This window comes from Muscardinus avellanarius (genome assembly GCF_963383645.1).
Source record: "Muscardinus avellanarius genome assembly, chromosome: 16".
Lineage (NCBI taxonomy): Eukaryota > Metazoa > Chordata > Mammalia > Rodentia > Gliridae > Muscardinus > Muscardinus avellanarius.
This window is the reverse complement of record NC_137802.1, coordinates 3,711,255-3,724,241: the sequence shown is the minus strand read 5'-3', so window position 1 is coordinate 3,724,241 and position 12,987 is coordinate 3,711,255. Positions and strand designations below refer to the sequence as shown.

Below are 12,987 nucleotides of genomic sequence, written 5' to 3'. Positions count from 1 at the left end.
GGTCCGCTAAGAGCCCTCGCTTCTGGGTTCTGCCTATCTTTGCTCCGTGTCTTCTGTCCCTGAGGAGCAGCCGGGCCAGGATGGGACACCAGGAGATGGTGGCTCTCGAGAGACTTTTTTTGTTTTGTTTTGTTTTGTTTTTTGGGGGGGTTCTGGGGATTAAACTCAGGGACTTTTTTTTTTTTTTTTTTTTTTTTTTTGGTGGTACTGGGAATAAAACCCAGGGGCTTTCTACCTCCGGGCTATACTCTCAGACCTATTTTATATTTTATTAGAAACTGTCTCACTAAGTTGCTGAGAGCCTCACTAAGTAGCTGAGGCTGGCTTCGAACCTGTGAGATCCTCCTGTCTCAGCCTCCCAAGCGCGGGGATGACAAGCGTGCGCCACCACGCACGGCCTAAACTCGGACATTTTACCTCTGAGCTATACCTGTCCCCCAGCCTTATTTATTTGTTTATTTATTTACTGTACTATGGATTGAACTCAGGCGCATTCTACTTCTGACCTACACCCCAGCCCTGTTTTATTTATATTTATTTATTTATTTATTTATTTATTTATTTATTTATTTATTTATTTATTTTGTGGTACCAGGGATGGAACCCAGGGGCACTCTACCTCCAAGCTACACCCTCAGCCCTATTTTTTTTTTTTTTTTTTTTTTTTTTTGCGGGTCTGGGGATGGAACCCAGGGGCATTTGACCTCCGAGCTACACCCCCTGCCCTATTTTTTTTATTCTTTATTTTGAAACCGGGTCTCACTGAGTTGCAGAGGGCCTCACTAAGTAGCTGAGGCTGTCCGCAAACCATGATCCTCCAGGTCTCAGCCTCCCTAATGCTGGGATTACAAGCGTGCGCCACCACGCCCGGCTCTCAGCCCTATTTTTTAATTTTTTATTTATTTTATTTATTTTTTGGTGGTACTGGGGGTGGAACCCAGAGGCCTTCTACCTCTGGGCTATACTCCCAGACCTATTTTATACTTTTATTTGGAAACAGGGTCTTACTAGGTTGCTGAGAGCCTCACTCAGTAGCGGAGGCTGGCTTTGAACCTGTGCGATCCTCCTGTCTCAGCCTCCCAAGCGCGGGTATTACAAGTGTGCACCCCCACGCCCGGCTGTTATTTTTTATTTTGAGGCAGGGTCTCACTGAGTTGCAAAGGGCCTCACTAAGTAGTAGCTGAGGCTGGCCACGAACCTGGATCCTCCTGTCTCGGCCTCCCAAATGCTAGGATTACAAGCACGCGCCACCACGCCCAGCTCTCCCTTTATTTTTGAATCAGGGTCTCTCTAAGTTGTGGGGGGGTCTCACTAAGTAGCAGAGGCTGTCCTTGAAACTGTGATCCTCCTATCTCAGCCTCCCAAGTCCTGGGATTATAGGCCAGCGCCACCACGCCCCGCCCGATCTTCTCTACCGATTTCTAGAGAATGTTGGCCCCCAACCGGGGGCTCCCTCTGTCACCCCACTGTACACACCGGGGATGCAGGCTGGGCGAGCCTGGGATGGGGTGGGGTTGAACTTGAGCTGGAAGAGCCAGGGCGGTGTGAGACGCGCAGAGGGGGCTGAGTGGCCCTTCCCGGTCCCTCCTCTCCCTAGATGGCTTCCCCGGCTTGTACCATGGGCCCCATTGACAGCCTGGAGCTGCTCGACCTCCTGTTTGATCATCAGGATGGCATCCTCAGACACGTGGAGCTGGGGGAGGGCTGGAGCCCGGCCGAGGACCAGGTGAGGAGCCCCCCTCCAAGGCTGCGGGGCTCAGTGCTCCAGGGGTCCGGCCTGGGAGGGTCCCGAACCTGCGGTAGCCGCCGGGAGCCCGGCTGCGCTCTGTACGGCGTATGGATAGTGCTTGGTTCAATTTGATGAAAGCTCTGTATTTTACAGGTGGCACCCACTCTTTTTTATAGGTAGGAGAAACACAACAGGCTCAGAGAGGGCCAGAAACCTACCCAAGGTCACCAGTAATTGTGTGTGTGTGTGTGTGTGTGTGTGTGTGTGTGTGTGTGTGTGTGTGTGTGTGTGTTGGGACTGAAGATTGAAGCCAGGAGCATTTTACCTCTGAGCTACTTCTCCTTTTATTTATTTACTTTTTGTGTGTGCGTGTGGTACTAGGGATGGAACCCCGGGGTTCGACCTCTGAGCTACATCCTCAGCCCTATTTTTTTATTCTTTTTTTATTTTTATTTTTTTGGTATTGGGGATGGAATCCCGGGGCATTCTACTTCTGAGTTACATCCCCAGCCCTATTTTTTATTCTTTATTTTGAAACAGGGTCTGATTGAGTTGCAAAGGGCCTCACTAAGTAGCTGAGGCTGGCCACGATCCTGTGATCCTCCTGTCTCATACTCCCAAATGCTGGGATTACAAGCGTGCGCCACCATGCCTGACTTACCTCCTTTTTAAAAATTTATGTGTGTATGTATGCATTATATATGTATTTATTTATTTATTTTGCAGTAATGGGGATGGAACCCAGGGGCATTCTACCTCTGTGCTACACTTCCAGCCCTATTTTTTTTTATTCTTTATTTGGAAACGGTCTCACTGAATTGCAAAGGGCCTCACTAAGTAGTAGCTGAGGCTATCTCAGCCTCCCAAGTACTGGGATTATAAGTGTGTGTGTGCACTACGCCCGGCTTACCACCTTTTATTTTATTTTTTTATTTTATTTATTTATTTATTTTTTTTGGTGGTACTGGGGTTCCTGGAAGCCCTTCTATCTCCGGCCTACACTCCCAGACCTATTTTTACATTTTTATTTGGAAACAGGGTCTCCTAAGCTAGCGCGCGCGGCTGGCTTCGAACCTGCGCGATCCTCTTGTCTCTGCCTCCCAAGCGCGGGGATTACAAGCGTGCGCCACCACTCCCGGCAACCTCCTTTTATTTTGAAACAGGGTCTCACTAGGTTGAGGAAAGTCTCGCCACTTGCTGAGGCTGTCCTCAAACCTGCGATCCTCCTGTCTGAGCCTCCCAGGTACTGGGATGACAGGCGTGCGCCACCACGCCCGGCTCACACGGCAATTTGGAAATGAGTGCAGACTCAAACCTAGGACGCGTGCCTTGCTGGCTGGGTGCATCCATCTTGGAGAAGGGGTACCAGTGAGCATCTGTGGTTTGCCCAGAACCACACCGCAATCGCAGGCCCGCTCTTCCCGGTCCCTCCCAACAGGTACTGCCAGGCTCAGACTCGGACGATTTCCTGAGCTCCATCCTGGGCCCTGGAGACTCGGCCCCCAACTCCCCGACCTGGTCCCCAGCAGCCAGTGACAGCGGTATCTCCGAAGACCTGCCCCTGGACCCCCAGGACACCCCTCCACGCAGCGGGCCCGCAGGCACCCCGGCCGGCCCACACACAGCCATGCCCGCCAAGGGGCCCTGCCCCCCCTACCTCCCTGGCCCCCCGTGCCCCGCCAGGCCCTCGGGCTCCCAAGTGCTGGAGGCCTCTGTGGCTATCGACCTGGGTGAGTCCTGGGGCGCCCCACCCCGAGGCCTTCGCCCTGTCCCCCGGGCCCTAGCACATTGGGTAGATGCCATAGCCAAGGCCCCTGAGTCCCGCAGCTCCGACCACACGGGGCAGACAGCACACCTGTCTGGTCCTGGCCCCCGAGCCTGGCCGGTAGTAGACACTCAAGGCCACTGAGTCCCAGGCCTCTGGACCGCAGAGGGAACTTATCAGGAGCAGCCCCAGCAGATCAGTAATGATTTACTTCAGGGACATGGACAGACGCCCTGGCAGGCCCTCGGGCGGCCTTTGTCCCCTGAGTCTGGGAAGGAGCCCTCTGGGCCTCAAGGGAGAGCTGGTGAACCGAGCCTCAGAGAGGTCAGGTCCGTGCCCCGGGGTCAGTTAGCGCCGAGGGCCACCTGACCAGGTCTGTGCTCTCAAGCAGCGCACCTGCTGTGTGCGGGCACCAGGAGGGATGGAACGAGAAGCAGGTCAGACCAGGCCCCTGTCCGGGTCGGCAGCGGGTTCCTGACCATCTCTTTGGAACCCACAGAGATGTGCCTGGACCAACTGGGGTTTCGTCTTTGCATCCAAGGGGGAACTGAGGCACCCCTCAGAATTGTGCCTTAAATCCGGGCCCTGGGGACCCCAAGTTCTGAACACGCTGAGGCGGATCCCGGAGGCCCAGTGGGGGAGGCCAGGAGAGGCTGGGGGCCGAGGCCAGCGCCCTGACGCTCTCCTGTCCCTGTGCGTCTCCCTCCGCCCTGCTCAGATCTATGGAGCACCGGCGGCCTCTACCCTGGGGAGCAGACCGAGGAGCCCTCCCGCTTCAACCTCACCGTGAAAGACCTCCTCCTGTCCAGTAGCGGCGGGGACCTGGTGAGTACCCCAGCAAGGGAGGGCCTCGGCTCCGGGGCTGGGGACTGAGTCACAGGGCAGGGCGGGGCTGGGACCTGCCCGCAGTCATAGACATAAGGAGCCACGGTTCCCTTGCTGACTCTGAGCTAGAACCCTCCCAGGGAGGTACTAGGCAAACAAGAAATTGTTGGGCGTGCGTGTAATTGCACGCCTGTATTCCCAGTACTTGGGAGGCTGAGACAGGAGGACGGCAGGTTCTCGGACAGCCTCAGTGATGTAGTGCGGCCCTCTGCAACTCAGTGAGACCCTGATTCAAAATAAAGAATAAAAAGCCAGGCGTACTGGCACACGCTTGTAATCCCAGCATTCGGGAGGCTGAGACAGGAGGATCCAGGTTCGCAGCCAGCCTCAGCTACTTAGTGAGGCCCTCTGCAACTCAGTGAGCCCCTGTTTCAAAATAAAGAATTAAAAACAGGGCTGGCTGGGGGTATAGCTCAGAGGAAGAATGCCTCTGGGTTCCATCCCCAGTACTGCAAAAAAAAAAAAATTAAATTAAAAAATAAAGAATAAAAAAAAAAAAGGGCTGGGGGTGTAGCTTGGGGTTAGAATGTCCCTGGGTTCCATCCCCAGTACCGCAAAAAACCAAAAACAAAAACAAAAAATAAGAAATTAAAGAAACTAAACCAGGCGTGGTGACACAATTTGGAATCCCAGTGTTTGGGAGGCTGAGACAGGAGGATCGCGGTTCACGAGCACCCTCAGCTACTTAGTGAGGCCCTCTGCAACTTAGTGAACCCTGGAGATTCAGGGCTCTTGGTTTTACAAATAAGAAAAAGGGCACAGAGAGGTTCCGCAGTGTGCCCAAGCCACACAGCTGCCACCCTGGTGTGAGCTTTCACAAAATGGGAGGAATCTGTCCTTTATTTATTTATTGACATTCTACCTCCTACACGCCCAACCCTATTTTTTTTTTTCTTAATTTGAAACAGGGTCTCACTGAGTTGCAGAGGGCCTCACTAAGTAGCTGAGGCTGGCCATGAACCGCGATCCTCTGGTCTCAGCCTCCCGAATGCTGGGGTGACAAGCGTGCGCCACCGCGCCCGCCTGGGGGAATCTGTCTTATTGGTGTGTGAAGCCCACATAGATGGCCCTGGATCAGCACGCAATAGGCAGAGTAGGACCGAAAGGCCAGCGTGGGGAGAGCCCGAACAGCTGTGCGCCTGGCTTACAGTAGACGCTCAGGAAATGGCGGGCGAATGACTATTAGTGAAGACTTGTCAAACCTTGAGCAGACGTTACATTTGGACCTGGAAGGCTCTGGGTCGGCTGGAGTCCTGGGGGTGGAGCAGCTTGGTCAGAGGACGGCGGGAAGGTTATTTATTTTGAGCCCTGCTGCCCCCGGAGTTTCTACCCGGTGTGGACTGACAGTCTCGCGCATCTGACGCCTCTTATTTCCAGAGGTTGTTGGGCTCCCTGCCTCCAAAGCAATTCATTCCCTGGGTATTTCTCCAGCAACAGCATCACCTGGGAGCCCCGCACCTGCTGCGGCCCGGAAGCGGGAACTGTCAGGAGCTGGTGCTGACCGAAGACGAGAAGAGACTGCTGACCAAGGAGGGCCTCACCCTGCCCACCCAGCTGCCGCTCACCAAGGTGCGTGGGCCGCGCTCTCCCTGCTCTGCCCAGGAGGCTCGCCTTAATTACTCGTGTGTGTGTGTGTGTGTGTGTGTGTGTGTGTGTGTGTGTTGCTGGGGATGGAACCCAGGGGCATTCGACCTCCAAGCTACACCCCCTGCCCTATTTTTTATTCTTTATTTTGAAACCGGGTCTCACTGAGTCGCAGAGGGCCTCACTAAGTAGCTGAGGCTGTCCACGAACCGCGATCCTCCGGGTCTCAGCCTCCCGAATGCTGGGATTACAAGCGTGCGCCACCACGCCCGGCTTCTCTATTTTTTATTTTATTTTTTGCAGTACTAGGGGTGGAACCCAGGGACATTCTACTTCCGAGCTACACCCCCAGCCCTATTTTTTACTCTTTATTTGAAACAAGGTCTCACTGAGTTGCAAAGGGCCTCACTAAGTAGCTGAGGCTGCCCAGGAACCTCGATCCTCCTGTCTCAGCCTCCCGAATGCTGGGATGACAAGCATGCGCCACCGCGCCCAGCTGGTTGCTGACATTTTCTGACCAGGAGATTTCACAGAACAGTTTGAAGCAGCTGCCCCAGGCCCCAGATTCCCATGTACAGCGACTGGTGGGTGAGGGCAGCTCCGACTCTGGGGTCCCTGGTCCCCACCCGGCTGGGTCCATTCGCCTCTAAGCGGCGGCGCCAGGGAAGGCGCTGTTCCCCGACCTGGCCACAAGGTGGCGCGGCGGCACACAGAGCAAAGTCCCGTTGGCGGTGATTATTGTTTGCTTAGTATGGGGGTATTGAACCCAGGGCCGTTCTACCTCTGTACACACCCGAGACTATTTCTGTTTAGTTTAGTTTATTTATTATTTATTTGATTCGTGTATAGAGTGCTGGGCTTGAACCCAGGGGTATTCTACCTCTGAGTTACACTCCGCTCAGACCCTTTTATTTTTATTTATTTTTATTTTTTGCGGTATTGGGGATGGAACTCAGGGCATTCTAGCTCCAAGCTTCACCCCAGTCCTATTTTTTATTCATTTGAAATAGGGTCTCACTGAGTTGCAAAGGGTCTCACTATAATGTGTTGCTAGGTTGCTGAGGGTCCCAATATTTTGCTGAGTCTGTCTGTCCTGGAACTTGTGATCCGTCTGTCTCAGCCTCCCAAGTACTGGGATTACAGGCATTTGACAACATATCTGGCTACATTAATTTTTTTTTTTTGCACTGGGAATTGAATCCAAAGGACTCCTATCTCAAAGCTACACCCCAGCCCTTTTTATTTTGTATTTTGAAATATGGTCTAGACAAGTGACACACATGTAATCCCAGTAATTGGGAGGCTGAGACAGGAGGATTGAAGGTTCCTAGCCAGCCTTAGCCAGCCTTAGTGGGGCTCTCTGTAAATTAGTGAGACCCTGCTTCAAAATAAAGAATAAAAAGCCGGGCGTGGTGGCGCACGCTTGTAATCCCTGCACTTGGGAGGCAGAGACAGGAGGATTGTGCAGGTTCAAAGCCAGCCATGTGCGCTGGCTTAAGAGACCCTGTTTCCAAATAAAAACATAAAAAATAGGTCTGGGAGTGTAGCTTGGAGATAGAAGGGCTTCCAGGAACCCCAGTACCACCAAAAATAAATAAATAAATAAACAAACAAATAAATAAACAAACAAAATAAAGAATAAAAAAATAAGCTGGGGATGGTGGCGCATGCTTGTAATCCCAGCATTCGGGAGACTGAGACGGGAGGATCTGGGTTCGTGGACAGCCTCAGCTACTACTTAGTGAGGCCCTTGGCAACTCAGTGAGACCCTGTTTAAAAATAAAGACTTAAAAATGGGGCTGGGGGTGTAGCTTGGAGGTAGAATGCTCTGGGTTCCACCCCCATTACTGCAAAAAAAAAAAAATTAAAAAATAAGGCTGAGGATGTAGCTTAGAGATAGAATACCCTCCTAGGTTCAATCCCCAGTATCTCAAAAAAAGAAAAAAAATAGGGTCTAAGTTGCTGAGGCTGGCCTTGAACCTGGGACTCTCCTGACTCAGCCTCCCAAGTACTGGGATAACAAGTGTGGGTCACTGCACCTGGCTAGTTATTGGGGTGTGTGTGTGTGTGTGTGTGTGTGTGTGTGTGTGTGTGTATTTTTGTTTTGTTTTTTTGGGTGTTACTGGGGATGAGACTCAGGGGCCTTCTACCTCCAAGCTACACCTCAGCCCTGTGTTTTATTCTTTATTTGGAAACAGGGTCTCACTGAGTTGCAAAGGGCCTCACTAAGTAGCTGAGGCTGTCTGCAATCCACGATCCTCCTGTCTCAGCCTCCCAAATGCTGGGATTACAACTGTGCGCCACCACGCCCGGCTTTGATTTTTTAATTTTAATTTAATTTTTTTTGGTGGTACCTGGGGATGGAACCCAGGGGCTTTTCTACCTCCGGGCTATACTCCCAGACCTACCAGACCTATTTTATATTTTATTTATTTATTTATTTATTTTTATTTTTATTTTTTTATATTTGGTGGTACTGGGGTTCCTGGAAGCCCTTCTACCTCGGGGCTACACTCCCAGCCCTATTTTATATTTTTATTTGGAAAGAGGGTCTCCTAAGCCAGCGCACGGCTGGCTTCGAACCTGCGCGATCCTCCTGTCTCGCCTCCCAAGCGCGGGGATGACAAGCGTGCGCCACCGCGCCCGGCTTTGATTTTTTAATTAAAAAAAAAAAAACTTTTAGCCGGGCGCAGTGGCGCACGCTTGTCATCCCCGCGCTTGGGAGGCAGAGACAGGAGGATCGCGCAGGTTGGAAGCCAGCCGTGCGCTGGCTTAGGAGACCCTGTTTCCAAAATGAAAATGTAAAAATAGGTCTGGGAGTGTAGCCCCAAGGTAGAAGGGCTTCCAGGAACCCCAGTACCACAAAAAAAAAAAAACCAAAAAAAACAAACAAAAAAAAAAACTTTTTTTTTTTTTTTTTTTTTTTAGCACTGGGGATAGAGCTGGAGCGCACCCTGCCTCCGGGTGGGGTCCAGGCAACAGCTGGACTGTCCAGCTGACCCAGCTCTCCCCCATTGCTTCACAGTATGAAGAGCGAGTGTTGAAAAAAATCCGCCGGAAAATCCGGAACAAACAGTCAGCTCAGGAAAGCAGGAAAAAGAAGAAGGAATACATCGAGGGTCTGGAAACTCGGTAATGCTGGGGCCCTGGGGTTCACACACATGGGGAAACTGAGGCCGGGGCCAGGGCACCGTGTGGCTGAGGTCACGATTTTTTTTTTTTTTTTTGGTGGTACTGGGGGTGGAGCCCAGAGGCTTTCTACCTCTGGGCTATACTCCCAGACCTTTTTATATTTTATTAGAAACAGGGCCTCACTAAGTTGCTGAGCCTCACTAAGTAGCTGAGGCTGGCTTCGAACCTATGCGATCCTCCTGTCTCAGCCTCCCAAGCGCCGGGATTACAAGAGTGCGCCACCACGCCCGGCTGAGGTCACAATTTTTTTGTGTGTGTTTGGTACTGGGGATGGAACCCAGGAGCATTCTACCTCTGAGCTCCACCCCTTGCCCCCCCCCTTTTTTGCGGGTCTGGGGATGGAACCCAGGGGCATTTGACCTCTGAGCTATACCCCCTGACCTATTTTTCACTCCTTATTTTGAAACAGGGTCTCACTGAGTTGAGGAGGGCCTCACTAAGTAGCTGAGGCTGTCCACAATCCTCCTCTGGTCTCAGCCTCCCAAATTCTGGGATTACAAGTGTGTGCAACCACGCCTAGCTTAATTAGTATAATTCTTATGCTAAGAATTCCTCTTTATAAGAGGGCTACTTGGGCATGATGGCACATGCCTGTAATACCAGTACATGGAAGGCTGAGACAGGAGGATTGCAGGTTGGAGGCCAGCCTCAGCAATTTAGTGAGACCCTCAGCAATTCAGTGATACCATTTCCAAATACAAAAAAACAAAAAACAAAAAGCCGGACATGGTGGTGCACGCTTGTAATCCCAGCACTTGGGAGGTGGAGACAGGAGGATCGCGCAGGTTCAAAGTCAGCCTCCATGGCTTAAGAGACCATGTTTCCCCCCCCCAAAAAAAAAATATATATATATATGTCTGGAAGTATATATATATATATATATATATATATACTTCCAGAAAGTATATATATATATACTTTTAGCCGGGAAGTATATATATATACTTTTATTCCAGGAAGTGTGTATATATATATATATATATATATATATATATATATATATATGTCTGGAAGTATAGCCTGGAGGTAGGAGGGTTTCCAGGAACCCCAGTACCACCAAAAAAAAAAAAAAAATAGGGCTGGGGGTGTAGCTTTAGGGTGCAATGACTCTGGGTTTAATTCTCAGTACCAAAGTCAACAGGATTCCTAGGCTTCTGGAAACGTTACTGTCTGCACTGGTTTGGCATTCCATCCTCAATCCTGCGGCTCAGCGTTGAATGAGGCCCCACCCAGTGCAGAGATGGGTCCTAGAAACCCACAGACCTGGGTTTAGACCCCGGCCCTGAGCAGGGGGCTGTGGCGGCACCTCTGGTCCCAGCTTCTGGGAAGGCCGGGGCTGGAAGTCGAGGCCAGTCTGGACAGCAGAGCCAGACTCCATCACAGAATCCGGCCCTGCCAGAGGCTCGCTCACCTGGGGCTCCACACAGGCGTCTCTCCTTTCTGGCCTGGGGCTCCCCGCTTGTAAAGTGGGGCCTCCCAGGGGGTGTGAGCGGGACCAGCGGGTGACAGGCCCGTTCCGAAGTCACCGTCGTCGTCCTTGTAGGATGTCGGCCTGCACTGCCCAGAACCAGGAGCTGCAGAGGAAAGTTTTGCACCTGGAAAAGCAAAATCTGTGAGTTTAGCGGGAGCAGGAAGGGGAGCGCGGCCCTCCGGAGCGTCAGGTGGGAGAGGAGGGTGGAGGGTGCAGAGTCTGGGTGGTAAACCGGGAGAGCTGGCCATAGGGCTTCACCAATCCAGACGGCCAGCTGCACAGAGGAGGGATTTGGACTTGGGGCTTTGATGCATGTGTAAGAGACCCCTGGGGGGGAGGTGCCCCCAGCAGAGGACATTTCATAAGCAGGGGCCGGGGCCAGGGAGGATGGTGTGTTGGAGACGGTGCCTGGTTCTGTCTGAGGGGCGCACACACCTAGTCCACATTCACTCAGCATCTGCTGTGCACCAGGCACAGCGAGGGGCAAGGGGCTCCTCGGAGGAGCCAGTGTGTGGGTTGTCAAAGGCCCGGGGGCAGCATGGAGCCTGGCGCTGGAGGCTCAGCGAGGACCCTGTGTGTGTGATTAGAAAAAAGCGGGCAAGGGAAGAGAGGGAGGGGAGAAGACGGAGCAGATTGTGCAGGGCGTGTGGGCCGCCAGGGGTGGGGCGTGGGCTCTGACCTCAAGGAGGCAGGGTGGGGGAGGTTGGCTGGGGCGCAGGGAGGAGCCGGGGCTCCAGGGTGGTGGGTTCCGCCCTCCGTGAGGACCCCTGCCCGCGGGTCTCAGCCAGGCCTCCCGTCCCTCCAGGTCCCTCCTGGAGCAGCTGAAGAAGCTCCAGGCTGTGGTGGTGCAGTCCACCAGCAAGTCGGCCCAGACGGGCACCTGCCTAGCGGTGAGTGCGCCCCAGGGCGGAGGGAGGTGAGCCCCGGCTGCACCCCCCCCAGCCTCCGCGCCTCAGTTTCCCGGCCGTGACAGGGAGGGGTGACCTGCCACCGTGTCCGGCAGGTCCTGCTGCTCTCCTTTGCCCTCATCGTCCTCCCCTCTATCAGCCCGTTCGCCTCCAACAAGACGGAGAGCCCCGGGGACTTTGCGCCCGTGCGAGGTAGGCGGCCCTTGTCCTGGAAACCAAGCGCTGTCCCCGCGCTGCTGGGCCCCTGGGGCCGGGCCTCCCTGCTATGAGTGTCCCCAGCTGGGGGCCTCGCTGTGCCTGAGCCCCCCCAAATCTGCTCAGTTTTCTCCAGGACCTTGCACAACGACGCCGCGTCCCGCGTGGCCACCGATGGCCCGCCAGGCCCAGAAGCGCCAGGAGCGCGGCCCGAGCCCGGCGCGCCCCACAAGGGCTCCCCGGGCGGCCTCGGCGCGGACTGGGGCTTCCTGGAAGTGCCCGCGGCGGGGCTGGGCCACTCGGCCAAGGAGCTGGACAACTCCACCCTGGGCCTGGGCAACGCCACGGAGGAGCTGGGCCGGGCCACCCTGCTGGACTGGGTGGCGCCCGAGTCGGTGCTGGGGCCTGGACTCACCACGGGGCTGGAGGCGGCCGGGGAGGAGCTGTGACCTCCGGAGCAAGCGCTGGACTCTCGGGGCAGCCGCAGGGACCGCGGGCGGCCAGAGCCCGAGACACAGTGCGGGAGCGCGCTGGGCGCACGCAGCCCCCGACCACGACCACCCACCCCCTTTTCTAAGACTGCCGCGAGCTTTAATAAAGTATTTTGACAGAAGCAGCCGGCCAGGGCTTGGAGTGGGACGGGGGAGCGGGCTCACTGGAGCCGCAGGGCTCGGCACCTTGGAGAGCGCCCGGGCGGCGTCCATCGCTCCAGGAGCCGTGGGCGGAGACAGAAGCAGCCACCATCCCAGGCGGGGAGGGAGGAATGGCGCCTCGCTCCTCCAGGGGCGCAGGGTGGGGTGGGAGCCAGATTATCAAATGACAGAAATGCGGGGCACGCCCCCGTTCTTTTTTTTTTCTTTTTGGTGGTACTGGGGGTGGAACCCAGAGGCTTTCTACCTCCGGGCTATACTCCCAGACCTTTTTTTTTGTTTTTACATTTTATTTGGAAACAGGGTCTCCCTAAGTTGCTGGGATCCTCACTCAGTAGCTGAGGCTGGCTTCGAACCCGTGCGATCCTCCTGTCTCAGCCTCCCAAGTGCTGGGATTACAAGCGTGCGCCACAATGCCTGGCTCACACCCTCGTTCTTGCCCCAACCTGACGCGTGCGAGGTAATTCACACCTCATAAGCAAGGAAACACTGCCTTTATTGCATCCAAGATTCTGAGGCTTCCTGGGGGAGCCAGGCGGGCCCTCCCGCTGCCCCAGCCCGCCCCCAGGCGGGGCCAAGGCTCCTCCCTCCTGCGGGGTCCCAAAGGC

At 54.2% G+C, this 12,987-nt stretch overlaps 1 protein-coding gene across 1 annotated transcript; it reads left to right on the top strand.

Annotated features, from left to right (window-relative positions):
* Positions 1-1,597: 1,597 nt before the first annotated feature.
* On the top strand, positions 1,598-12,178 carry CREB3L3 (cAMP responsive element binding protein 3 like 3; the record flags this gene model as incomplete). Its single annotated transcript, XM_080713444.1, has 9 exons — positions 1,598-1,726; positions 3,168-3,459; positions 4,213-4,319; positions 5,811-5,948; positions 8,989-9,095; positions 10,699-10,767; positions 11,432-11,516; positions 11,630-11,726; positions 11,856-12,178. 9 exons carry the CDS (start codon positions 1,598-1,600, stop codon positions 12,176-12,178), a joined length of 1,347 nt encoding a protein of 448 aa, XP_080569570.1.
* Positions 12,179-12,987: the final 809 nt, after the last annotated feature.